General features: G+C 41.5%; 2 protein-coding genes across 2 annotated transcripts in view; one reads left to right on the top strand and one right to left on the bottom strand.

Annotated features, from left to right (window-relative positions):
* LOC144636909 (uncharacterized) overlaps nt 1-27,953 on the bottom strand; it is a 264,977-nt gene that overhangs the window by 125,206 nt on the left and 111,818 nt on the right. The gene's annotated exons all lie outside the window — the stretch shown is intronic.
* LOC144635396 (uncharacterized) lies at nt 143-27,953 on the top strand. Its single transcript, XM_078494506.1, has 8 exons — nt 143-405; nt 1,935-2,006; nt 2,516-2,676; nt 3,723-3,776; nt 5,077-5,199; nt 12,932-13,060; nt 23,538-23,660; nt 27,799-27,953. The coding sequence occupies exons 1-8, from the start codon at nt 230-232 to the stop codon at nt 27,951-27,953; spliced, it is 993 nt and encodes a 330-aa protein (XP_078350632.1). The 5' UTR covers nt 143-229.

The raw sequence follows: 27,953 nt of genomic DNA, 5'->3' as shown, positions 1-27,953 counted from the left end.
AGCGGTAAAACGACATAAACAATAAGTGTCAAATTGTTCTAAAAATATCAGCCCGAGTTCACGCAAATATCCGTCTTGTTAATATAAAAATCCTTACATTCTGATCCATGAGAACTTCTTTGATGACGTACATTTACACTCAATTAACTGGTCATTAGTGTATATTACGTCACATCGAAGATCGAACTCTTCTGAACAACACAGACATGTGAAAAGAGAAAGAATTCAAATGGGCGGCCGTCGGTTCGTGTACGTTTTGGTGTTGCTTGGGCTGACAATCGTTTTTGTTAACGGAGAGAAGAGTGCTCCCCCCGGATGCCGGGTACTTCAGGTCGGAAAAAACCTTCAGTGCAGGGGGGCTGGATTAAGCAAAATACCCAAGATACCGCAGGGAATACTGATAGCGTAAGTAAAATATTTTGGTTTTATTAGTTTTTCCGGACACTTACTCTGCCGGGAAGGTCTCACCTATTTACTCATGTATACGGTTCTTGGATCTAAGGTTCTTATATATGAATTTGTCCAAATAGTCAAAAACTTGCTTGAACTTATCCGTATACTTTATCTTTCTTAAACCTCCCAGATAGTGCGCGCGCTATGAAAATATCGTGTTGTTAAATTGGTTGAAAGGTGCCTCAAGGGAACGGCGCCAAGTTATTTCGCTGAATATTTTCAACTTAAAATACACAACACACATGATTATGACATTAGGAAAAAGAACATATTAGTTTTTGATAGGGCTTAACTACAATTTTTTTTTTACAAAGGGGACGTTACGATTACGATTTTTTGGAACTTATAGAAACCACGTAACTTGATAATTTCTTCGCTACTGACAATTGAAATATATACCGTGAAGAAGTCGAATTCTAAATTGCAAAAGAAAAAAAAAGTTAAAAAGAAAGATGGTAAATGTTAGTGTTAGCTCGGTAAATGAAATGTGAAAGATGAAATATTCAGCATTTCGAGCGTGGGACAAAGCAAAAAATCTTAAGCAAGTGAAAGATCATCGCAGTAATGTACTAAAACTTTCTCAAAGTTCTTCGACGCGCGGCAAGCCTGAAAAAATCTTCAGGCATCATTTTTTTTTTCAGGCTTTTCTCAACTGCTAAAGATGAGTACATTTCTTCGATGATCCCTCATTTGCTTAAAATGTATATTTCCCAGTACAAATATATCAAATTCATATATTCATTCAAAAAATCTGCTAGGATCTGCAGTGTCGTTGGCGTCCTGTATGGTGATAAATAAAGAAAGATGGTAAATTTTAGGCTCGGTACTGAAATGAAATGTGAAAGATGACATATTTAGCATGTCGCGAGCGTGGGACAAAGAAAAAGTCTGAGTCCCAGACGGGAATCGAACCCATGACCTGCCAAACACCGGGTGGGTGCTCAATCCACAAAGCTACGAAAACTCATGGTGAGCAAGGCCATTTAACCTACTCTGTACCTGCTCTTTCTATATATTTGTTAGCTCGGCAAACGTCTCTGTTAACAGCTTTTGTTCCTGACGGAGTGAGTAAATATATATATGGTTTTAAAAACAGTGACCTTCACTGTGGAACATTGCGGAGCAGGAAGAATAAATCGGTAGACCGACTCGTATCACTATGCCAGAGGTACAAGAAACTTGTTCCTTCACCTTACTCGGCGACAACGCAGCAGAAAACCAAGAGACTTCTCTAGAACTCAGCAAAGCTTCTTTACTGTAGGGTAAAACCTCGATAATACTTAATACTGACTCCCAATACAATCTGCTATTTAAAGGTTATGATAACAAGGTGGTTGATTTGCAAGAGCTTAATTACGCGTTACTCTCTCAGGTTAAAATAGGTCTTAAAATACGTCTCGGTAAATATTCACCAATGTACACTTCGCCTTCGGCAAATAATTGTTAAGTATTTTGATGTTTCACATGTTCTTTTTTCTCAGTGATTTTACAGACAACCAGATTACACACATTGCTCAAAAGGATTTGGAACATCTTGAAAAGTTACAAAAAGTGTAAGTTTGATGGAATTTATTCGCAACATTTATTTAGAACGTGTTAGGATAACAGTACGTTTTTATGGTAATATAATAATAATATATGAAATATACCATATTCGTATTCTCGTTATTGGACTGGGACTAGCTTGCAATGGAGGCTAATGTAGAGTATATACGTTTTATCATTAACTGAATAGTACTCCTCCGCATATATTCATATCTATGTGAATAATTTATGTTCAGTTACGATTTTACAATACTACTGAAATAAATTCAAAGCATTAAATTAATAGGGATAGGGTTAATAAACCTATAAGGGAGTCGACTATCTAAGCACTTAAATGTCAAGAGTAAAATCTTGAACTTAATACGTTTATTTGCACAGAGTCAATGTTGGATATATATTTTAATGGTGCATTAGACTATTGTCAGTTGATAGCTGTTCCATTAAATTATCAAGATTTCATTTCACAGGAGTAACTGCCCTTTACAGAAGATAACTCTAATTTATGTATTTTTTGCAGGTATCTAAAAGGCAACCCATTTCACTGTGCCTGTAATCTTGAATGGCTCCGAATAAAACTACACAGTTCACCAACTTTCATTCAAGATGGTGGCAAGATAGAGTGTGCCACACCGTTAAAGTTTCAGAGCAAAGCTCTCAAGTCCTTATCAAACCTGTGCGGTAAGCTGCCATGGTGAAATAAGCTTGCATGGTTAAATAAGCCTGCAGGATATTTAATTTAAATTTTGGACAATTTATGGCCTCATTTCGATGGTCAAAAAATGTAGTCTATGGAAAAATTTGGTCAATTTTTTTTATACAAGATCACAGAGAATTTGCGTGTGAATTAGATGGAGAATCAGTGGAGACGAGGAATGTGTGGAATTTAATTTTCCTCCTAAATGTTTCATTTTCATGGTCTACATGGTCTACCATTACTCTTAACCAATGGGGGAGAGAGAAGTTTCTCAAATATTTTTGTAAATAAACCCCTACCAGGCGGCTGGTCTATTGGAGAGTAACGACTTAGGTTGAATGAACAGTTGGCCGAGAAGCGAAACTTCGAGCGCAACTGGGAAAATTTTGTATCTTTACATGTTGATCACAATTCTATTATAGTGTTATTTTTAAGTAAATCTCAAAGTAAAAAACAATGGTGTTAAAGTGAGTTTTACTGTTGTTTGGTAACTTGTAATGGTGAGTGAGTGAGTGAGTGAGTGAGTGCGCGATTGAGAAGGTAGGTAGGTAGGTAGGTAGGTAGGTAGGTAGGTAGGTAGGTAGGTAGGTGGGGGTAGGTCAGTAGGTAGGTCAGTAGGTAGGTCAGTAGGTAGGTCAGTAGGTAGGTCAGTAGGTAGGTAGGTAGGTAGGTAGGTAGGTAGGTAGGTAGGTAGGTAGGTAGGTAGGTAGGTAGGTAGGTAGGTAAGTAGGTAGGTAGGTAGGTAGGTAGGTAGGTAAGTAGGTGGGGGTAGGTCAGTAGGTAGGTAGGTCAGTAGGTAGGTAGGTAGGTAGGTAGGTACAGTGTAGGCAGGTACGTAAAACCTTATTCAAGTGTCTCCTGAAACAACTGAATTGGTCAATGTTAAAATTAAAATTCTTAAACATACTAGAATAACCATAAGAACAGTCTGAAAAGGACTGTTTTAGATTAAAAAATATATAATTTTGATTATTTGATTTAAGTATTAATTTAACACTTTTCACATTCATTTTATATTCCTAAATCATAGATACGATAAACGTTTTGCCACTTAACCGATTCCTGAAAAGAAACGCACAAGCATGTATGTACAGGGCTTGAATTTTATTAAAGTATTTGTAGAGAGCTTTTGATTTAGCGCTTTATAAATTATTATTTTTCTTATTATCATTATTATTATTATTATTATTATTATTATTATTATTATTATTATTATTAATATTATTATTATCATTGACAGGAACAGGAACATTGACATTTAATAACACTGTCATTATCATTGACAGGAACATTGACATTTATGATATGGACTTTCAAGTAGAGAATTCTCGTACTGCAATTTAGATCGAATATTTTTTTTTTATTTTTTTTATTTTTTTTATTTTTTTTTTTTTAATATATAGTTCTTCTTTTATTATTGCTCTCGAAGTCGCTTTTACTATTTTTCTACATTTTTAAAGACACTGTTTTTTATTATTATGTAAATAATATGTTTATATATAAAGTTCTTATTCGAATAGTCAAATCATTGTAATTCTTTTAGAAATTGGTTAATAAAGTTTTAATTAATTTTAATTATTATTATTTAAAAAAACAAAATCATTATTAAAAAATTATCATTATTAATATTATTATTATAATAATTATTATTGTTAGTAGTAGTATAAGTGTTATAGCAGTTTTATTAAAACAGTTGCTTTTGTCTTTTGTCTTTTTTGATTTTGCTTAAAGATACTGAAGTGCTTAAATGACCAATTGTTTTTTTTCTTTTTTCGCCGTCAAATACACAGATTGATAGCGCTAAGTTCAAATGAGGCCTAAAACTACTATTAAAATTAAAACTTTCGGCCGTCCACGGCATCATGAGAGATTAAAAAAATCGCGTAGCCCTATATGCAAATATTTGATTTTGATCTTGCATAAAGAATAAATTTCTGACATTTCCAAAAATTCCTTGATATACATCTATTTTCATGGAGTTTCTGCAATCTTGTTTTACTGAAGATTTTTATACAGCATTTTGTTTGTATGAGTCTAGAATTAGAGGCATATCGCTTTCTCATTGACGAGATTTGGATTAAAATTTGTTCTGATGGGGTAACGAGGATATGAAAAGAGGAGAGAAAACTATGTCGAATTAGCTTGGGAAAACATGGACTGAGAATGCCAGAAAAGTAACGAGTTTAAGATCATTGCTGATGCATCAGAGTGCAGAAAACCCTCTATATTGGACGTTTAATATACAGTTTGTATTATTATTCGCTCAAAGTTTCATTTAAGAAATTGTAAGTCGTCAAGCTTATTATATTTAGTTTAACACTTAATGAGATTGAAAATACACGCATTCAGTGTCTAGATAGTTTTTCTATATTTTCTGTCATCAGCTCCCTTAACAGAATGCCGGCAAGGTGAATGGCTGTGCGAGGACAAAACGGAGTGCATCCTAAATAGTAAAACTTGTAATGGGCATGATGATTGCCGGGACGGAAGTGACGAATTCAACTGCTGTAAGCAATACCTTTCTGATTGTTAGATTTTTAGAGTAGAGTTTTAATGTTTAAACTGTTACTGGAAGGTAATGGGTAGTGTGCACTCGTGTGGCTACGTAGCATGAGGCATGACACGCGACATACTTCTATTATTAAGGGAAAGTGGGTAATCGAATCGTCAAAAAAACCGCTCTCTTCGAAGGAAAGTTCTCTTTTGGAGACAGGCCCGAAGTTTGTCCCAACACCACGAACGATCCCAGTTAAAGGTCTCAGAGGTATCGTCCCTGAGGTTGAAACAGCCATCGTGTCTTTCCGATGACTCTAAGAACGGTTAACGAACCACCACTGCCGCAATCCTTCGCAGAGCTCGGACACCGCTACACAGCAACATTACCAACACTGAACGTGAAGCACCAAAATACCTGAAGAATGACTGTGAAAGTGTAATTACCAGAGCCGATAAAGGGAATTGTTTTTTTGTCGTAAAAAAAACCGAGTGCGACGAAATAAACGGAGGCTTAACATAATAAAAATGACTAATATCACTTTGTTCGCAAAAATTGAAAACGAACTAAACAGTCGGTTCCTCAACTCAATTCCCACAAATGATCCCCAGATTGTATCGCAAATGATTCCCGGACCGGAAATACTGTTTTCTCTGCAAATGATACTGTAAAAATTGAAATGGCGTGGACTCAATGATTAGTCAATGGGTGTAAATCTTTTAATTATCCTTAGTGAAGGAAAGACGAGCGCCTCATTCATGAAAGCAACAATAAAAACTGTACGAGACATAATGCGCAGAATAACTGGTGACTGTAGATTTTTCCTTTAGAAAATTCACTACATTAATGAACACTGAATCCTCGAAAAATAATAGGTCTCTGCTGTCTAATTAACCAACTAATTTATTTTCTTTGTACGCTAATGGCTTCCAGGGCTTCCATGGCCGGCGCACATGATTTTTCGCGCAGATTTGAAAGATTCTATCAGGCCCAAGCACAAACAGCCGCCTAGGATCTACGGTCAGCCTAAGATACACAAATCAAATATACCATTGAGACCTACTGTATCGTGTATAAACACCTTTGCTTATGATTTGTCGGCTCATTTAGCTGACCTCCTGTCCCCACTGACAGGCAAATCAGAGTATGCAGTTACAAACTCTACTCATTTCGTGAATATCATCAACCATGAAAGAATACAAGAAAAGGAAATCATGGTATCATTTGACGTAGAATCTTTATTTACGAACGTGCCCATCGAAGACGCCGTAAAGGCCGCACTTCGCAAACTAGAAAACGATACCGGTCTTGCTGACCGCACAAACCTAACACCTACACAAATTGCCGACCTTTTAAACTTTGTTTTACGATCCACGTATTTCCAATACAATGGATCAATTTACGAACAAAAGGACGGAGCCGCTATAGGGAGCCCTGTCTCCGCGGTTATAGCCAACATCTTCATGGAAGATTTTGAGGAGCGTGCGATAGCAAGTGCGATCTACAAACCTAAGATCTGGAAACGATATGTAGACGACACTTTTACTATATTAGATCAAGACCAAGTCGACGGCTTTTTACAACATCTTAATAGCCAACAGCCCACTATTCGTTTTACCATGGAAACCGAGAAAGATAACAGCATTCCCTTTCTCGACACGTCAGTTGTAAGGGACTCAAACGGCCTTCTTACTACCAGTGTATATAGAAAGCCCACACACACTGATCAGTACTTAGCCTATGACTCACACCATCCTCAGTCAGTGAAGCGTGGTATTGTTAAGTGTCTATATGACCGAGCCAAACACCTCATAACAAAACCATCAGTTATCTCTAAAGAAAAGAAACATTTATCGTCGGTACTTGTTTCTAACGGTTATCCGTCTTCGTTCATACGAAAACTTACTAAGACCACAAGACCAACAGCCATCAACGAACCCACGCAGGAATTTAAATCTACTGCGGTTTTACCCTATATTGAAGGTGTATCAGAGGTTCTTCGCCTCTGCCTACAAGAACAAGGCGTTCGCACCGTCTTTAAATCTGACACAACTCTTCGGTCTTACTTAGTACGACCGAAAGACGCCCTAGAACCAGGCAAACAAGAAGGTGTTGTATACAAAATTCCATGTGAATGCGGCAAAGTATATATAGGGGAAACAAGGAGAGCGATGCAAGACAGGATAAAAGAACACGACAGATACATAAGGCTTGCTCATACACAAAACTCCGCAGTTTCGGAGCACGCAAACGAAACGGGGCATATTCCTTTATGGAATCAAGTCAAGTTTATCGATCGTGACCCTCACCGATACACACGCAGGGTCAAAGAGGCTATCCAAATAAGACTTCATTCTAATATCATCAATAGAGATCTCTCTTAGTTCCTTGCCCCCTGGTGGGGGATCATGATAGGGCCGGATCAATAAAGATAGCGGAATTGAAATTCCTGAAGCATGGATACCTACGATCAGAAAGCATAACAGCCGTTCAACTACAAAGCGGACCTATGAGGGAACACCATCTATTAGTCGAAATAATTATGAGGATCGAAATGCACCAATCACAGCGAACCAACGTGCATAAATAGCGACGCGTAAACAATCGACCTCATCGCCTGATGAAGACTAGCAGTATTGCAGTCGAAACGTCGCGATCAACATCTCAAAGCAATTCTATCGTGAGACAAACGAATAAACGTTCATTACCTATCTTACACCACGATGAACAATATTCACATCTTTAATGACAGATTTTGAGACATTTTTAATTTTTTTTTAAACTAAATTTTCCTTCACAATTTGGTGAATACGCTCTCGCAATTTTTCATACGGTTAGCTTAGAGCTGTACTGTCAATCATCTTTGCCTCTGTGCCGAAAGCTTCACTTATGTCCAGGATTGAACGCAAGTATTGTTTAATGAGTATTTCATGTTTGAATGTGTTATTTCACATTTTTATATTACTTCATATTTGACAAATTTTGGTGTGTTTTGGTGAATTTTTATTAATAAGGACACTTTGTGATTTTTTTTTAATGCAGTTCGGTGACAGACAACAATACAATACCTTACTACCTTAATTACGACACAAGTAAATAATTTATACAACACTACGATAATAATCCACAAGGGTCCTAAAGTCTAATAATAACACTATTACATTACTTACATTACAATATACACTACACTACGATTACGTTACATTTCATTAGAATTTAGAATTTTTACAACACTACAATAATAATCCACTAGGGTCCTAAAGTCTAACAATAACACTATTACATTACTTACATTACAATATACACTACACTACGATTACATTACATTTCATTAGAATTCTAATTTAGCATACCTAATATTTATGATTATGAAATATTTTCCACTTATCAAAAAAAGTGACTAGTTTTCCTCTTTTTTTGGCTATTTGGTACTCCAAGGACTTAAGGTGATTAATTTTGGCAAGAAAAAGAGCGAATGATGGCTTAATAAGTTTTTTTGCGACATTGATAGATAGTCTGTTTACCTACTAAAATAATAGTGTTAAGAATACAATAATTACTCTCTATTTGCCTAGTTGATAGAATGCCAAATAATATTGCAATATCGTCAAGGTTATCAAAATTATTCTTATAAATAGAGTTCCAATTTAGAATTTGATCCCAAAATGTTGATACAAAAGAACAATGAACCAACAAATGCCGGAGGGATTCGTCATTATTGTCACAGAAACTACATACTGGAGAAGGTACGAGAGACATCTTGTATAAACTATAATTTGTGGTTAGAATTCTGTGCAGAATTTTGAATTAAAATTCTCTTAGTTTAGTATCTAGTGTACATTGATATGGTATAACGTAGAGATCTTTCCAAATCAAGGTACGATCAGAAAATATTTGGTTCCATTTTAATCGAGCTGAGGGTAATAAGGTGACACGCTCTTTTATCAGCTGATATATTGCTTTCGAGCTTAGACTTATCAGTTTGTCAAAGTGTTCAAATACCAAACGTTTTCTTCTTACCGAGATATTTAGGCCGTTATTAGTATTTGCTATGAATACGTTTCCATTTAGATGGAAGCGAGTAAAAGATGCTTATTAGTTGAAAGTAGTCTGTGCCCGACAAGTTAGGAAATGTTTCCTTCATCTTATCATAAGTTAATAATTTACCTTCATCGGAAATTATATCGACCAAACGAACTAAGCCAAGATTGTATAGTTTTTGGTCGAAAATGGATTTGCCGTTCTTTAAGGTATTTAAATTGTTCCAAATAGGCTGCAGTAACACTTCTTCGATCGTACTGGGAGAAAACTTTTGTACAGAGGCAAAATCTGAGAGACATTTATTATAGTATGGCGGGATGGATTTTGTTCACAAAAGTTTAGGGTCGAAGTTACAGCACAGTACAAAGACACCACCAACTTTTTTCAAGAAGAATTTCAGAATGTGTTTCCACGAGCTGTGGTATTCTACCGAAAATTCTTTTAGACATGAAATGCGCTGAGTCATGAAGATAGATTCCAGGTGAGGCATTTTTAAACCACCCTTTTCGATCTCGTTTATTATAGCCATTCTTTTCACCTTGTCGCGACCGTTCCAAACAAAATCATACAGAATTTGATTACATTGCTTTATAGTATCTTTGGAATAGTAAATAATTGAGGCACGATAGGTCAATTTCGGGATAATAAAAGTTTTGAGAATTTGGATTTTGCCTATAATTGTTCGATGTCTCCATTTCCAAAATGTCAGCTGTTTTTTGATCGATTCCAATAAATTATAGAAGTTTAATTTATCCCTTTGCTGTTGATTGTAGGTCCAATGAATACCAAGGATTTTAATAAGAGTTTCGATTTTTGAGATTCCTAATTCGGCAATCGAATTATTTGGGTCTTATACACCGAGAGAAAGTGCTTCTGTTTTCTCGCTGTTTACCTTTAAACCAGAGCATTGTTCGAATCGATTTAAGCGAATCAACCAGGTGTTTATAGGAGCTCATGTCTCGAAGAAAGGTGGTAAGATCGTCCGCAAAGGCACATAATTTTATCTCCTCGTTTTCCACTGCAATACCTTTAATACAGTTGTTTTCACGGACGTGAATAGCAAAGATCTCTAAAACCATTAGAAACAGGTATGGTGAAAGTGGGTCACCCTGACGCAAACCTCGAGAAATTGGAAAGTACTCCGTCGAGAAACCACTATTAATAATACAGCTCATTAGATTACAATTATAACTGGAAGCCCACCTGATAAAAGATGGACCAAAATTAAAGACTTCTTAAGTTTTGGTGAGAAAAGTATAGTTGACTGAGTCGAAGCCGCTTTTTCGAAATCAATCGTGATCAAGAAATCCGACAGTTTCATGATCTTAGTATATTCCATAAAATCATCGATCGTACGTATAGCGTCAAAGCATAAAGCGTTTTGGCTGTGATGGATTATGTCCGGTAAAACTTTTTCTAAGCGCTTAGAAAGAGCTTTGGAACCAATTTTTGTATCTACATTTATCAAAGAGATCGGTCTCCAATTTTTTATAAATCGTTTATCTTTGTCTTTTTTTTAAGAAGGGTTATGACAGCCTGACGTTGAGATGTAGATAGTTGGCCGTGTTCGTAGGAATAATTTAAAATTAGTATCGATCCACCAATTGATTTCCAAGTAACGGCCAAAAGGCTTAATAAAACTCTATTGTTTAACCGTCATTTCCGGGTTTTTTGTTGTTTTAGAAAGTGTTTAGAATATTGTAGCATTCATTAACCGTACGTTCGCCTTCGCATATGTCACGCTTTTCATCCGATAATTTTGGGATGTGTACCGAAGAAAGAAATGCTCTGACTGGTAGAGCTATCAAAATGTTCCGACTGTTTTGCTCTGAAAAGATCTGAGTAGAAATTTCCAAGTTCTTTTAGAAATTTCCATCGCTTTTGTAAATCTTTCTTACAGTGCTTTTCGATTTGTTGCGCTTTATTAAATTCAAAAAGTACTTGTTATTCTTTTCACCTTTCTCGTGCCATTGCACTCTGGACTGTACTATAAGACCGTTAGTTATATGCTCGTATAACTGCTCGTATTTGAGCTTCACGGATTCCAGGGCTGTGATGTTTTCTTCGCATGGATCTGAGGCACATAAGTTTTCGTAATGTTCTAGTTTGGACTCAGTTTCATTCAGCTCCTTTTTACAATTTCTGGAAACCATTTTGCTGTAACGCATGGTTGTTTGTCTTATTTTGTATTTGATGAGGTCCCATACTTCGTCGAAGTCATAGGACACTTTGTGATGGCTGTCATGAGGAACGTGCGTCACATTAGCGTTTAATCCTGGACATATCTGAAAGCTTTACGCGAAAATTTAGTTCGAGAATATAGTGAGCATCATGTGTGTTAGAATATATTTGATCTGATAAAGATATTCGAGGGTAAATCTAATCAAAATAACCTCAGCACCAAAATCAACTTTAGGATAAACTTTTTTTTGTCTTGACTATAAATTTTGTCTAGACATATTTTTTGATCATAATCATGAGGCTTCAATTTCAAATTTCTCCTTTCTTTAAAGCTAGAAATTGCAAAACGGTCTAAATATCTATCGAGTTAAATTATGATAACTCAGTTTTTTTGTCTTGACTATCAATTTTGTCTCGACATATTTTTTGATCATAATCATGAAGCTTCAATTCCAAATTTCTCTTTTCTTTTAAGCCAGAAATTGCAAAATGGTCTAAACATCTATCGAGTTAAACTATGATAACTCAGTTTTGTAGTTTTCCTAGCGATTTAAGCAAGTTGGACGGAAATTGCTAGTTAAGTACGTGGTAAAATCTTTCTCGGTCAAATTTAATACTCGTTAAATTCATTTAACCCCCTCCCCACGCCAAAGGAAAAGGAAATTAAATAATGTTGCCTTGAAAAATTCATTCAAAAATGGATGCCAGTAACTTTTATTTGCTTTCTGGAGACGCAAAAGTCCGTTTAATTTCTACTGAGTTTGCGAGTCTTATATTTATTTCCATCTTAACTATCTGCTTATTAAAAAGTGCTTTAATATACGACACCACTTTTTGTTTTAACTTTCGGAAAAAATATAGTTGCTAAATCTTGCGCAGGAAAACAATCGCTTAAATAAGTAACCCTAGAGACCTTAAGGTAACCTCCCTAGTACTAATGAAAGCAAAACCAAAAAGATCACCCACGTAACTGACGCATTAAAAGGCAATGGTTATCCCTCCACTGCTATCTTCAACACCTTCAATAAGTAGGAACCCTGGCCTCACAAACAGACTCTCCATCCAGAGAACTAAATTAAATGTTTACAAAATGGGCCGATCCAACAGACGCTTACCATGGTTTCGCCATGGTTTCGCTTGTCTTTTTTATAATTTACATCAAGGGCCTTACTAAGCCACTCAAGTGAATTTTCCATAAGAACGAAATCCAAGTGATCAGCAAACCATATATGAACCATATATGGACAGAAAATAGAAACATCTTTGTTGAAGAGCTTGGATAAACATGAATTGATAAAAACTTGATAAGAAATTTAAATTGAGGTCCATTGCCGGGTGCACCCAGAGTACAGAAAACCCTCTATTGGACGTTACAATATTTGTATTTGTATTTCTGTTTTTACTCATAGTTACATCTGAGAAACTGCAATTATTCAAGTAAGTTAGTTACATTAAGTTAAGTAATTTATGTTGAGGAAAGTGCATAAATATAATGTCTAAATTATTTTCATTTTTTTTATCAGCTACACTATCCGGATCTCACTGTAATGGGAATAAGGTTTCGTGCCCGGAATCTGGGAAGTGCATCCCACGAAGTTATATATGTGATTGGAAAGCAGATTGCGCTGACGGAAGCGATGAATCCGGCTGTGGTAAGAAAATAAAGGACACACCCCTTTCGTTTTTTTTTTTTTAATCTAGCGTTTCTTTTTTTATAAGCAAGGGTTTTGATAGACATATATTTAACAATTATCCTGCGAAATCGCGCGGAATATCGCCTGATACTTAGCCGACGAGGCCGTAGGCCGAGTTGGCTAAAATCAGACGATATTCCGCAAGATTGAGCAGGATAATTGTTTTATTATTCAGCAAATTTTCAACGAAACACATTTTGCAGATAGAAAAACTGTATTTATGCAGCGCTTTACGAGAGTTAGGACGAATCTTCGCAACCTACGTATATCGCAGGATATCTGTTATGTACGGATGACAGATAACGTTAAAATTTTGACCATATATGGGCAGCGCGCGCATGTGTTGAATAATAAATATATATATATATATATATATATATATATATATATATATATATATATATATATATATATATATATATATATATATATATATATATATCTGACTGGATTTTGAAAAATATGCCCGCAGACTTTTCGGTCCAGTGCGGCCGCAGGCCGCATTGGACCTCCAACGCTGGTCAAAACTTGAGGGGGCTACGCGTCAAGACTTATGCCCAGACCTGGCCCAGGGAGAGGGCTTTTAGCTAGTGGCTGGCTGGGGGCTGACTTTGAAAAGCAAGGGGGGAGGGGTGGGGCTAGATTTGGTACAATGAGTGTTTTACTTTACTCTTTCTTGCATGTTTTAGTTTTGCACCCTGTCTGTTGGCTAAGCTGCTTTCCTCGGCGGGATGCAAGCCTTTGGAATGAGGGCCACCCCCTGAGGGAGCAGAGGTCTGGCAGTGCTCGTCCAGTTGCAATTGGCCGTCCAGGGTGGTGCCCTGGGGAAGTGTGCCCAGCAGACCAGCTCGGAGCTCTTTGCCGGTATGTTTATGCAAATCCAGTCAGATCTTGGGGCCAAAGTGGTCATTCTTGCCCTAAATCAGCCCCGGGGGAGTGAGGGGGAGAGATTCCAGCCTGCTGGCCATAGTTTCAACTCCCAGAAGGCTTTCTGGGCCTGCTATCTGACTGGATTTTGAAAAAATATGCCCGCAGACTTTTCGGTCCAGTGCGGCCGCAGGCCGCATTGGACCTCCAACGCTGGTCAAAACTTGAGGGGGCTACGTGTCAAGACTTATGCCCAGACCTGGCCCAGGGAGAGGGCTTTTAGCTGGTGGCTGGCTGGGTGCTGGCTTTGAAAAGCAAGGGGGAGGGGTGGGGTTAGATTTGGTACACTGAGTGTTTCACTTTACACTTGAATTGTTAATTACTTTATGTTTATGCAAATCCAGTCAGATCTTGGGGCCAAAGTGGTCATTTCTTGCCCTAAATCAGCCCCGGGGGAGTGAGGGGGAGAGATTCCAGCCTGCTGGCCATAGTTTCAACTCCCAGAAGGCTTTTTGGGCCTGCTATCTGACTGGATTTTGAAAAATATGCCCGCAGACTTTTCGGTCCAGTGCGGCCGCAGGCCGCATTGGACCTCCAACGCTGGTCAAAACTTGAGGGGGCTACGCGTCAAGACTTATGCCCAGACCTGGCCCAGGGAGAGGGCTTTTAGCTAGTGGCTGGCTGGGGGCTGACTTTGAAAAGCAAGGGGGGAGGGGTGGGGCTAGATTTGGTACAATGAGTGTTTTACTTTACTCTTTCTTGCATGTTTTAGTTTTGCACCCTGTCTGTTGGCTAAGCTGCTTTCCTCGGCGGGATGCAAGCCTTTGGAATGAGGGCCACCCCCTGAGGGAGCAGAGGTCTGGCAGTGCTCGTCCAGTTGCAATTGGCCGTCCAGGGTGGTGCCCTGGGGAAGTGTGCCCAGCAGACCAGCTCGGAGCTCTTTGCCGGTATGTTTATGCAAATCCAGTCAGAATTCTTGGGGCCAAAGTGGTCATTTCTTGCCCTAAATCAGCCCCGGGGGAGTGAGGGGGAGAGATTCCAGCCTGCTGGCCATAGTTTCAACTCCCAGAAGGCTTTCTGGGCCTGCTATCTGACTGGATTTTGAAAAAATATGCCCGCAGACTTTTCGGTCCAGTGCGGCCGCAGGCCCATTGGACCTCCAACGCTGGTCAAAACTTGAGGGGGCTACGTGTCAAGACTTATGCCCAGACCTGGCCCAGGGAGAGGGCTTTTAGCTGGTGGCTGGCTGGGTGCTGGCTTTGAAAAGCAAGGGGGGAGGGGTGGGGTTAGATTTGGTACACTGAGTGTTTCACTTTACACTTGAATTGTTAATTACTTTATGTTTATGCAAATCCAGTCAGATCTTGGGGCCAAAGTGGTCATTTCTTGCCCTAAATCAGCCCCGGGGGAGTGAGGGGGAGAGATTCCAGCCTGCTGGCCATAGTTTCAACTCCCAGAAGGCTTTCTGGGCCTGCTATCTGACTGGATTTTGAAAAAATATGCCCGCAGACTTTTCGGTCCAGTGCGGCCGCAGGCCGCATTGGACCTCCAACGCTGGTCAAAACTTGAGGGGGCTACGTGTCAAGACTTATGCCCAGACCTGGCCCAGGGAGAGGGCTTTTAGCTGGTGGCTGGCTGGGTGCTGGCTTTGAAAAGCAAGGGGGGAGGGGTGGGGTTAGATTTGGTACACTGAGTGTTTCACTTTACACTTGAATTGTTAATTACTTTATGTTTATGCAAATCCAGTCAGATCTTGGGGCCAAAGTGGTCATTTCTTGCCCTAAATCAGCCCCGGGGGAGTGAGGGGGAGAGATTCCAGCCTGCTGGCCATAGTTTCAACTCCCAGAAGGCTTTTTGGGCCTGCTATCTGACTGGATTTTGAAAAATATGCCCGCAGACTTTTCGGTCCAGTGCGGCCGCAGGCCGCATTGGACCTCCAACGCTGGTCAAAACTTGAGGGGGCTACGCGTCAAGACTTATGCCCAGACCTGGCCCAGGGAGAGGGCTTTTAGCTAGTGGCTGGCTGGGGGCTGACTTTGAAAAGCAAGGGGGGAGGGGTGGGGCTAGATTTGGTACAATGAGTGTTTTACTTTACTCTTTCTTGCATGTTTTAGTTTTGCACCCTGTCTGTTGGCTAAGCTGCTTTCCTCGGCGGGATGCAAGCCTTTGGAATGAGGGCCACCCCCTGAGGGAGCAGAGGTCTGGCAGTGCTCGTCCAGTTGCAATTGGCCGTCCAGGGTGGTGCCCTGGGGAAGTGTGCCCAGCAGACCAGCTCGGAGCTCTTTGCCGGTATGTTTATGCAAATCCAGTCAGATCTTGGGGCCAAAGTGGTCATTTCTTGCCCTAAATCAGCCCCGGGGGAGTGAGGGGGAGAGATTCCAGCCTGCTGGCCATAGTTTCAACTCCCAGAAGGCTTTCTGGGCCTGCTATCTGACTGGATTTTGAAAAAATATGCCCGCAGACTTTTCGGTCCAGTGCGGCCGCAGGCCGCATTGGACCTCCAACGCTGGTCAAAACTTGAGGGGGCTACGTGTCAAGACTTATGCCCAGACCTGGCCCAGGGAGAGGGCTTTTAGCTGGTGGCTGGTTGGGTGCTGGCTTTGAAAAGCAAGGGGGGAGGGGTGGGGTTAGATTTGGTACACTGAGTGTTTCACTTTACACTTGAATTGTTAATTACTTTATGTTTATGCAAATCCAGTCAGATCTTGGGGCCAAAGTGGTCATTTCTTGCCCTAAATCAGCCCCGGGGGAGTGAGGGGGAGAGATTCCAGCCTGCTGGCCATAGTTTCAACTCCCAGAAGGCTTTCTGGGCCTGCTATCTGACTGGATTTTGAAAAAATATGCCCGCAGACTTTTCGGTCCAGTGCGGCCGCAGGCCGCATTGGACCTCCAACGCTGGTCAAAACTTGAGGAGGCTACGTGTCAAGACTTATGCCCAGACCTGGCCCAGGGAGAGGGCTTTTAGCTGGTGGCTGGCTGGGTGCTGGCTTTGAAAAGCAAGGGGGGAGGGGTGGGGTTAGATTTGGTACACTGAGTGTTTCACTTTACACTTGAATTGTTAATTACTTTATGTTTATGCAAATCCAGTCAGATCTTGGGGCCAAAGTGGTCATTTCTTGCCCTAAATCAGCCCCGGGGGAGTGAGGGGGAGAGATTCCAGCCTGCTGGCCATAGTTTCAACTCCCAGAAGGCTTTTTGGGCCTGCTATCTGACTGGATTTTGAAAAATATGCCCGCAGACTTTTCGGTCCAGTGCGGCCGCAGGCCGCATTGGACCTCCAACGCTGGTCAAAACTTGAGGGGGCTACGTGTCAAGACTTATGCCCAGACCTGGCCCAGGGAGAGGGCTTTTAGCTGGTGGCTGGTTGGGTGCTGGCTTTGAAAAGCAAGGGGGGAGGGGTGGGGTTAGATTTGGTACACTGAGTGTTTCACTTTACACTTGAATTGTTAATTACTTTATGTTTATGCAAATCCAGTCAGATCTTGGGGCCAAAGTGGTCATTTCTTGCCCTAAATCAGCCCCGGGGGAGTGAGGGGGAGAGATTCCAGCCTGCTGGCCATAGTTTCAACTCCCAGAAGGCTTTCTGGGCCTGCTATCTGACTGGATTTTGAAAAAATATGCCCGCAGACTTTTCGGTCCAGTGCGGCCGCAGGCCGCATTGGACCTCCAACGCTGGTCAAAACTTGAGGGGGCTACGTGTCAAGACTTATGCCCAGACCTGGCCCAGGGAGAGGGCTTTTAGCTGGTGGCTGGCTGGGTGCTGGCTTTGAAAAGCAAGGGGGGAGGGGTGGGGTTAGATTTGGTACACTGAGTGTTTCACTTTACACTTGAATTGTTAATTACTTTATGTTTATGCAAATCCAGTCAGATCTTGGGGCCAAAGTGGTCATTTCTTGCCCTAAATCAGCCCCGGGGGAGTGAGGGGGAGAGATTCCAGCCTGCTGGCCATAGTTTCAACTCCCAGAAGGCTTTCTGGGCCTGCTATCTGACTGGATTTTGAAAAAATATGCCCGCAGACTTTTCGGTCCAGTGCGGCCGCAGGCCGCATTGGACCTCCAACGCTGGTCAAAACTTGAGGGGGCTACGTGTCAAGACTTATGCCCAGACCTGGCCCAGGGAGAGGGCTTTTAGCTGGTGGCTGGTTGGGTGCTGGCTTTGAAAAGCAAGGGGGGAGGGGTGGGGTTAGATTTGGTACACTGAGTGTTTCACTTTACACTTGAATTGTTAATTACTTTATGTTTATGCAAATCCAGTCAGATCTTGGGGCCAAAGTGGTCATTTCTTGCCCTAAATCAGCCCCGGAGGAGTGAGGGGGAGAGATTCCAGCCTGCTGGCCATAGTTTCAACTCCCAGAAGGCTTTCTGGGCCTGCTATCTGACTGGATTTTGAAAAAATATGCCCGCAGACTTTTCGGTCCAGTGCGGCCGCAGGCCGCATTGGACCTCCAACGCTGGTCAAAACTTGAGGGGGCTACGTGTCAAGACTTATGCCCAGACCTGGCCCAGGGAGAGGGCTTTTAGCTGGTGGCTGGTTGGGTGCTGGCTTTGAAAAGCAAGGGGGGAGGGGTGGGGTTAGATTTGGTACACTGAGTGTTTCACTTTACACTTGAATTGTTAATTACTTTATGTTTATGCAAATCCAGTCAGATCTTGGGGCCAAAGTGGTCATTTCTTGCCCTAAATCAGCCCCGGAGGAGTGAGGGGGAGAGATTCCAGCCTGCTGGCCATAGTTTCAACTCCCAGAAGGCTTTTTGGGCCTGCTATCTGACTGGATTTTGAAAAATATGCCCGCAGACTTTTCGGTCCAGTGCGGCCGCAGGCCGCATTGGACCTCCAACGCTGGTCAAAACTTGAGGGGGCTACGTGTCAAGACTTATGCCCAGACCTGGCCCAGGGAGAGGGCTTTTAGCTGGTGGCTGGTTGGGTGCTGGCTTTGAAAAGCAAGGGGGGAGGGGGTGGGGTTAGATTTGGTACACTGAGTGTTTCACTTTACACTTGAATTGTTAATTACTTTATGTTTATGCAAATCCAGTCAGATCTTGGGGCCAAAGTGGTCATTTCTTGCCCTAAATCAGCCCCGGGGGAGTGAGGGGGAGAGATTCCAGCCTGCTGGCCATAGTTTCAACTCCCAGAAGGCTTTCTGGGCCTGCTATCTGACTGGATTTTGAAAAAATATGCCCGCAGACTTTTCGGTCCAGTGCGGCCGCAGGCCGCATTGGACCTCCAACGCTGGTCAAAACTTGAGGGGGCTACGTGTCAAGACTTATGCCCAGACCTGGCCCAGGGAGAGGGCTTTTAGCTGGTGGCTGGTTGGGTGCTGGCTTTGAAAAGCAAGGGGGGAGGGGTGGGGTTAGATTTGGTACACTGAGTGTTTCACTTTACACTTGAATTGTTAATTACTTTATGTTTATGCAAATCCAGTCAGATCTTGGGGCCAAAGTGGTCATTTCTTGCCCTAAATCAGCCCCGGGGGAGTGAGGGGGAGAGATTCCAGCCTGCTGGCCATAGTTTCAACTCCCAGAAGGCTTTTTGGGCCTGCTATCTGACTGGATTTTGAAAAATATGCCCGCAGACTTTTCGGTCCAGTGCGGCCGCAGGCCGCATTGGACCTCCAACGCTGGTCAAAACTTGAGGGGGCTACGCGTCAAGACTTATGCCCAGACCTGGCCCAGGGAGAGGGCTTTTAGCTAGTGGCTGGCTGGGGGCTGACTTTGAAAAGCAAGGGGGGAGGGGGTGGGGCTAGATTTGGTACAATGAGTGTTTTACTTTACTCTTTCTTGCATGTTTTAGTTTTGCACCCTGTCTGTTGGCTAAGCTGCTTTCCTCGGCGGGATGCAAGCCTTTGGAATGAGGGCCACCCCCTGAGGGAGCAGAGGTCTGGCAGTGCTCGTCCAGTTGCAATTGGCCGTCCAGGGTGGTGCCCTGGGGAAGTGTGCCCAGCAGACCAGCTCGGAGCTCTTTGCCGGTATGTTTATGCAAATCCAGTCAGAATTCTTGGGGCCAAAGTGGTCATTTCTTGCCCTAAATCAGCCCCGGGGGAGTGAGGGGGAGAGATTCCAGCCTGCTGGCCATAGTTTCAACTCCCAGAAGGCTTTCTGGGCCTGCTATCTGACTGGATTTTGAAAAAATATGCCCGCAGACTTTTCGGTCCAGTGCGGCCGCAGGCCGCATTGGACCTCCAACGCTGGTCAAAACTTGAGGGGGCTACGTGTCAAGACTTATGCCCAGACCTGGCCCAGGGAGAGGGCTTTTAGCTGGTGGCTGGCTGGGTGCTGGCTTTGAAAAGCAAGGGGGGAGGGGTGGGGTTAGATTTGGTACACTGAGTGTTTCACTTTACACTTGAATTGTTAATTACTTTATGTTTATGCAAATCCAGTCAGATCTTGGGGCCAAAGTGGTCATTTCTTGCCCTAAATCAGCCCCGGGGGAGTGAGGGGGAGAGATTCCAGCCTGCTGGCCATAGTTTCAACTCCCAGAAGGCTTTTTGGGCCTGCTATCTGACTGGATTTTGAAAAATATGCCCGCAGACTTTTCGGTCCAGTGCGGCCGCAGGCCGCATTGGACCTCCAACGCTGGTCAAAACTTGAGGGGGCTACGCGTCAAGACTTATGCCCAGACCTGGCCCAGGGAGAGGGCTTTTAGCTAGTGGCTGGCTGGGGGCTGACTTTGAAAAGCAAGGGGGGAGGGGTGGGGCTAGATTTGGTACAATGAGTGTTTTACTTTACTCTTTCTTGCATGTTTTAGTTTTGCACCCTGTCTGTTGGCTAAGCTGCTTTCCTCGGCGGGATGCAAGCCTTTGGAATGAGGGCCACCCCCTGAGGGAGCAGAGGTCTGGCAGTGCTCGTCCAGTTGCAATTGGCCGTCCAGGGTGGTGCCCTGGGGAAGTGTGCCCAGCAGACCAGCTCGGAGCTCTTTGCCGGTATGTTTATGCAAATCCAGTCAGAATTCTTGGGGCCAAAGTGGTCATTTCTTGCCCTAAATCAGCCCCGGGGGAGTGAGGGGGAGAGATTCCAGCCTGCTGGCCATAGTTTCAACTCCCAGAAGGCTTTCTGGGCCTGCTATCTGACTGGATTTTGAAAAAATATGCCCGCAGACTTTTCGGTCCAGTGCGGCCGCAGGCCGCATTGGACCTCCAACGCTGGTCAAAACTTGAGGGGGCTACGTGTCAAGACTTATGCCCAGACCTGGCCCAGGGAGAGGGCTTTTAGCTGGTGGCTGGTTGGGTGCTGGCTTTGAAAAGCAAGGGGGGAGGGGTGGGGTTAGATTTGGTACACTGAGTGTTTCACTTTACACTTGAATTGTTAATTACTTTATGTTTATGCAAATCCAGTCAGATCTTGGGGCCAAAGTGGTCATTTCTTGCCCTAAATCAGCCCCGGGGGAGTGAGGGGGAGAGATTCCAGCCTGCTGGCCATAGTTTCAACTCCCAGAAGGCTTTCTGGGCCTGCTATCTGACTGGATTTTGAAAAAATATGCCCGCAGACTTTTCGGTCCAGTGCGGCCGCAGGCCGCATTGGACCTCCAACGCTGGTCAAAACTTGAGGGGGCTACGTGTCAAGACTTATGCCCAGACCTGGCCCAGGGAGAGGGCTTTTAGCTGGTGGCTGGCTGGGTGCTGGCTTTGAAAAGCAAGGGGGGAAGGGTGGGGTTAGATTTGGTACACTGAGTGTTTCACTTTACACTTGAATTGTTAATTACTTTATGTTTATGCAAATCCAGTCAGATCTTGGGGCCAAAGTGGTCATTTCTTGCCCTAAATCAGCCCCGGGGGAGTGAGGGGGAGAGATTCCAGCCTGCTGGCCATAGTTTCAACTCCCAGAAGGCTTTTTGGGCCTGCTATCTGACTGGATTTTGAAAAATATGCCCGCAGACTTTTCGGTCCAGTGCGGCCGCAGGCCGCATTGGACCTCCAACGCTGGTCAAAACTTGAGGGGGCTACGCGTCAAGACTTATGCCCAGACCTGGCCCAGGGAGAGGGCTTTTAGCTAGTGGCTGGCTGGGGGCTGACTTTGAAAAGCAAGGGGGGAGGGGTGGGGCTAGATTTGGTACAATGAGTGTTTTACTTTACTCTTTCTTGCATGTTTTAGTTTTGCACCCTGTCTGTTGGCTAAGCTGCTTTCCTCGGCGGGATGCAAGCCTTTGGAATGAGGGCCACCCCCTGAGGGAGCAGAGGTCTGGCAGTGCTCGTCCAGTTGCAATTGGCCGTCCAGGGTGGTGCCCTGGGGAAGTGTGCCCAGCAGACCAGCTCGGAGCTCTTTGCCGGTATGTTTATGCAAATCCAGTCAGATATATATATATATATATATATATATATATATATATATATATATATATATATATATATATATATATATATTATGTAAGTATATCTGGAGCCTGAAAGATCAGAAAGTAAAGTATGACATCAAGTGGCGCAAAGTTAAACAGGCTAGGTCTTATTCGAATGTAACCAAGAGATGTAATTTGTGTTTGTGGGAGAAATTTTTCATTTTATGTAAACCGGAAATGTCAACTCTGAACAGCAGAAATGAGCTTGTATCGTGTTGCAGACACTCTAGGAAATTCTTACTGAAAAACGTTTTTTAACTAGTGATAAAGTTCTCGCGTGACGTGACATATGACACGCAATGTGTTGTATTGTTCTGAATTTTAAATATCTTTGAATGTAACCGTTTTTTCTGGCAGTCGCCTGATGATTGCCTCGCACGAGGCATGAAACTCAGAGTAGCGAATAAATGACCATATAAACTAACTCTTGAGATTTTACTGTTATTCACCGCTCTAGTTCAGCTATTGAGCACTTTGCAGCAGATGAGAATTTCACTCCATTTGTTGGTTATATATATATATATATATACAAGTAAAAATAAAGGATAATAACGAACGACGTTTCGGAGTCGTCATGACACCATTAAGTAGTACTTTTAATGCTATCTGTTCGCTTGACAGATTAATGCTGTCACTGCATTGTTTTTGACATACATACTAGCAATACCTATCAGCGAATTAAAAGTACTTATTATGTCCGTTTGAAGTGGTTGAAAGTCTACACATGGTGGCAGCTCAGTGGATGCTGCCACTAAATCATTTTGCAGTTCTTTTAAACCTATTTATTTTCTTATATGCTTTAAAATAATCAACACTTTTAAGTTATGAAAGAACAAATATTGCTTTCATCAGTTTCTTTTTTGGTATTATCTGACGGTGAGGGTCCTAATGATTTGTACTTCTGACTAGGAAACTTTTCCTGCACTTGTTTTAGTAGGGGTTCGCTAATTTAAGTTCAGAAGTGAAACTCGCGGGAGCTTTCCCTAACTTGGATTTTGCCGTAACTATAGAAAACAAAACAATCAAAATCTAACCACAGGGAGCCCAGGCTCACGCTTTGACATCTCGGTCAAAAGGGAAAAAAAATATCGAACGAAAATATAATAAACTGCAGTAAAGTTCACATTTCTCATCATATGTTGACCATGTGACGTTTTTTGACTGTTCTACAGCAATGTATATAACCGTAATAGTTAGCGTAAGAAATGTTTAATTAACTAGAAAATATTACCTGTCATCAGCTCCTATACAGAAATGCCTGGAACATGAATGGCTGTGCAAGGACAGAAAGAGTTGCATCTTACAAACACTGTTTTGTAATGGAAAGCGTGATTGCATTGACGGAAGTGACGAGTTTAACTGTAGTAAGTTGTCAAAAACCATATAAACGTGTTTGCTAGTTTTTATTATACCGTAATCTTTTTGAGTACGGTTTGAATGTTTTTGAGGGATGGGAGAGGAGCAGTGTGCTGTGATATGGAGTCTATTACGGCCATGAATTAAAATTATTCAGCCTGTTAAGGCTCATGATTTAATTTCATCATCCCCTAATTTCCTTGATAAATTTTAGTGGAATTGATGTTCAAAATGTAGCGAATTAAAGCTTTACAAGATAGCAACCCATCAAGAAATTTGGCCAATGAGTGTATTATAAAATAAGCAAGGGTCTTGTGAGACCTTAAGGTAAAATATTCCCGACATTTTGGTGGACAAGAATGCATCTAGCGTGCAGGGAACCTGGGGTGCCTGCGACCTCCTCCTGAGTGAGAGATTTTATTTAATGAACAAACCTTATAATTTAGGTAGAGAAAACGAACGAATTCTTATAATGAACAACATAAATCATTCTTTTTAATTGCTTGATACGCCATTTATGCAGCTATTTTGTAGGCTTGTGCTTTCCCCAGTGAAGTGCATGGGAGCTCAGTCTTAGTCCTGCAAACACGCGCGCTGGGGTTATACCATAACTATTGAGATCTAACATCAAAGCCCAATGAGTCAATAATAACTCAAGACACGTAAATTAACTCACTGATCGTGACTGCTTGGTGTTTTGCATGTCTTTGCATGAATTATATATTGTAAAGTAGTAGAGTGTCCCTAATTAATTTTTAGCTTCGCATTTCTAATTGTACATTATAAATTTTAATATATTGGCTGCAGTCACATCTAGACTGCTAACTATAGTTAAGACGGCGTTAACTATAGTTAGCTATTTCGGTAATGTGACCGCTTCTCTCTGTTCACCCTAACTACATTTAGAAAATTTACGCCTCGCTCATGATCATCCAAAACAATACAGACTAACTATAGTTATACCCAAGCAAGGTTCACGGGTTAAGCTTAGCCCTATTCTTACCGGGGCCCGCGCGAACAAACACCCTAATTTCCCATTCCACGTGCCCAGTTACTTTGGCAACTGCAAGCCATGCCGCTGACTATGTACAGGTATATAGATAGCTTCTCAGTACACGTGTATTATGTCTTTTCGTGAAGTGCTGGCGTACTTTTGCATCGGCTCCTCGTTTACTCTAGCGTCATCGCTGCGCCCTCCGTCTGCCCATTACACAAGTCCTGGTGCTATTATCCTGGAGTTTTGGCAATTCGTCTGACTCGTTTATACGTTCAACATGTTTATCCTCACTTCGCTGCTGCTTCTCTATTTCAAGCGTGCCAACTGCAAATACACCACCCACTAACGCTCTAGCAATTCCTACAGAGAAGAGTCCGAGGTCTGTTATCTGGGTCTTCGCTCGCATGTTAGTCTTCCGTTCCTCAACCAGGTTTAGTTTGTTAAACAGTTTTAGCCTATTCTACTTATTTTGCATTGTGTTGTTTGCGGTGTTTGTGAAGCTACCTTCGCGTCCCGAGTTATAGTGTATTTGTCTCATTCGCGGCCCTTCCCTCGCTTTTTCGTTTCTTCCCTATACCTGTTTTCTGTATTTTTAGTTGGGTTCTACTTATCCGATCTGGTTTTATTGTCTGTTTGTTTGTTTTTAAGGTTTTGTTCATTACTCGGTTTTTGTCCCTATATTTCGTTTCATGGCTTTTAGTTTTCGTCGCTTTGTGTCACGCCACGTGTTTTCATTCACCCCCCCCCCCCCCCTCTTAGTGTTTTCTTTGGTGTTTGTTCTGCATTTTTTTATCGGTATTTTTGCATGGTATTTCAGTATTTAGTTTATTTCTGGCGTGGTTTCTCGTATTTTACATTTCATTGCTTGTTGTTTACCTCTTCAACTAGTTTGTCACACCTTTTTGGTTGCGTTGCGATCTCACCTTTTGTTCTACTTTCCTATTGTCTCTTCGTTAGCTGTCGGTATTGTTTGTCTTTTCTTGTGTTATTGTTTAATTACATTATTTAGGGAACAGACAAAATAAAAAGCGTAAAACGGGAAGAAGAGGAAGGAGGAGAAGCTTAAACATGGGAGAAATGTACAAAAAAAAAATGGAAATTAAGAGATGAAAAAGAAGAAGTTAAAAAAGGAAAAAGAAAAGAGATGAAGAGGTAAAAAAAAATGAGAAAAAGAAGAAGTCAGAAAAAAAAAAGGAGAGAAGAAAAAGAAAAGAAAAGAGATGAAGAGATAAAAATAAGAGAAAGAAGAAGTAAGAAAAAGAAACGAGAAGAAAAAAAAGTTGAAAGGAAATGAAGAGATTAACAAAAAGATAAGAGAAAGAAGACTCAAGTTATAAGATGAGAGAGAAATGACAAACAAGAAAAAAAAAAAAACAAGAAAAGAGAACTAAAAAAGAGGAAAAATGAAATGGAAAAATATAAAAAGATCACTTATTATCGTTGTGTCTGGAGGTGAGATTAACCGCCGCGTCGGCTTGTCCCGAAAGGGGTTATCTAAAACCTTACACTCTGTCCTAGACGGGGTATTTCGGGGCTCGCCGTGTGGTTGGTTTTTCCCCTTCCAAGTCGTTGTATGTTATCTTTGAGACTGCGTTTATATACTATTCTCACCGGGGCCCACGCGAACAAACACCCTAATTTCCCATTCCACGTGCCCAGTTACTTTGGCAACTGCAAGCCATGCCGCTGACTATGTACAGGTATATATATAGCTTCTCAGTACACGTGTATTCTGTCTTTTCGTGAAGTGCTGGAGGACTGAAGCATTGGCGACCCACCCACCTCCCCGCAGCGATGACCTCTGTACTTGCCGTATTGGAGCTCTCGCTCTCTCTCACCTTCGGAGTCGCCTTGTTCCCATAACTTAACTATAACCGGGGTGATTGAGAGTAAGGGCTCCGGTGGGAATTGTTTACTATTCAGACAGGGTTGGATGATGTGTCAGGAACTTGACATCACCATGGCAACGACATTTTGACAGGCATGTTTTCCCAAATTTGTAATTTTGCGTGTTTCTGTTAATAAAAATCAACTTAAATGGAATTATTGTTACATATTTACGGTATTAAAGCATATTTTATTTACTTTGAGTACTTTGCAGTGATTTTGGGTGGTTTTCTGGCATTTTAAAAGAATTTAAAAATCCAAGATGGCGGATCCAAGATGGCGGCTGTTTTGACATCATGATGTAATTGTCACGTGATGTGACGTCACCATCCCACATGACGTATACCAAAAGAAAGAGTTTCAGACGTACAATACATCCCATAAGTTTCATGGTGATTGCTTCAATATTCTGGAAGTTACATAGGGGGGGCTTCCGAAGCCCCCTCCCCCCCCCCGGTCTGAGAAGGTCCAAAAAAGCCCGGTCTGAATAGAGTTAAGTTTACAAACGAAAAACAAATCAGAATGTGACAATTCTTTTTGTACGTGCGAGTTAAACATTACTATGCAAAAAAAAGCGTGAAGGTAAGGAAAAAAAGAAAAACAACATGCCAAGAAATTACATATCACCAATGTTAGCAAAAATAAAGCTTGAATTCTTCGGCTTCTATCATCCTTACTTCATTTTATTTTCTTCAACGCAGAGATACCGTGCAAAAATAGAAAAAAATAGAGGAACAATTAGACACAGATGAACAACAAGGGCTGTCATGAACTAATTTAAATTCGAAACTATTCAAAAGCTAATCAGAACTAACTATAGTTAACTGCATTGGTGTGACTGCAAAGACGACCGAAAGCACTAACTATAGTTAGGCATATGACGTCACGTGACTTGAGACTAAACTTAAACGTAACTTATTGTATTGTAGAGCGTCCCCAAATATTTTTTTAATTTCGCATTTTTAATTGCACATTGTAATATATTTCTCGCTCTCATCAACGAAATTGGATTTAAAGTATCTCTGCAGGGTAATGAGATGATATGAGGATATGAACAAAAGAAGGAAAACCTTTATAGTTGAAAGCTTGGGAAAACATTAAATTAACGAGTTGGTGTATCCAGAGTATAGGAAACTCCTTACTCGACGCTACTGGGAAGTCAAAAAGTGTTTCACACATAAGTAAATTTGAAAAATAACAATTCTTAGCTCAGTACTATATATTTAGCGTCTTAATAATCTTTCTGTATTTCCTATCATCAGCTAACATACCCCCATTAAAATGCCAGGATTATCTTTGGCCCTGCAAGGACAGAAGTGAGTGCATCAGTTCTTGGCAGACTTGTAATGGCTCACCAGATTGCGATGATGGAAGCGATGAATCCAGCTGTCGTAAGCAAATAAATAATATCAACTAG

This window comes from Oculina patagonica, chromosome 13 (genome assembly GCF_052425735.1).
Source record: "Oculina patagonica isolate OP01 chromosome 13, crgOcupat, whole genome shotgun sequence".
Classification (NCBI taxonomy): domain Eukaryota; kingdom Metazoa; phylum Cnidaria; class Anthozoa; order Scleractinia; family Oculinidae; genus Oculina; species Oculina patagonica.
Note: the sequence above shows the minus strand (reverse complement) of the source record. Positions and strands in the feature narration are given on the sequence as shown.

What these genes read in the sequence shown, in the direction of transcription:
- LOC144635396 (XM_078494506.1), top strand. Translation starts at nt 230, where the DNA reads ATGGGCGGCCGTCGGTTCGTGTACGTTTTGGTGTTGCTTGGGCTGACA. An exon ending in CTTGAAAAGTTACAAAAAGT is followed by an intron (nt 2,007 to 2,515) that starts GTAAGTTTGATG and finishes TATTTTTTGCAG; the next exon opens with GTATCTAAAAGGCAACCCAT. An exon ending in GTCCTTATCAAACCTGTGCG is followed by an intron (nt 2,677 to 3,722) that starts GTAAGCTGCCAT and finishes CCTAAATCATAG; the next exon opens with ATACGATAAACGTTTTGCCA.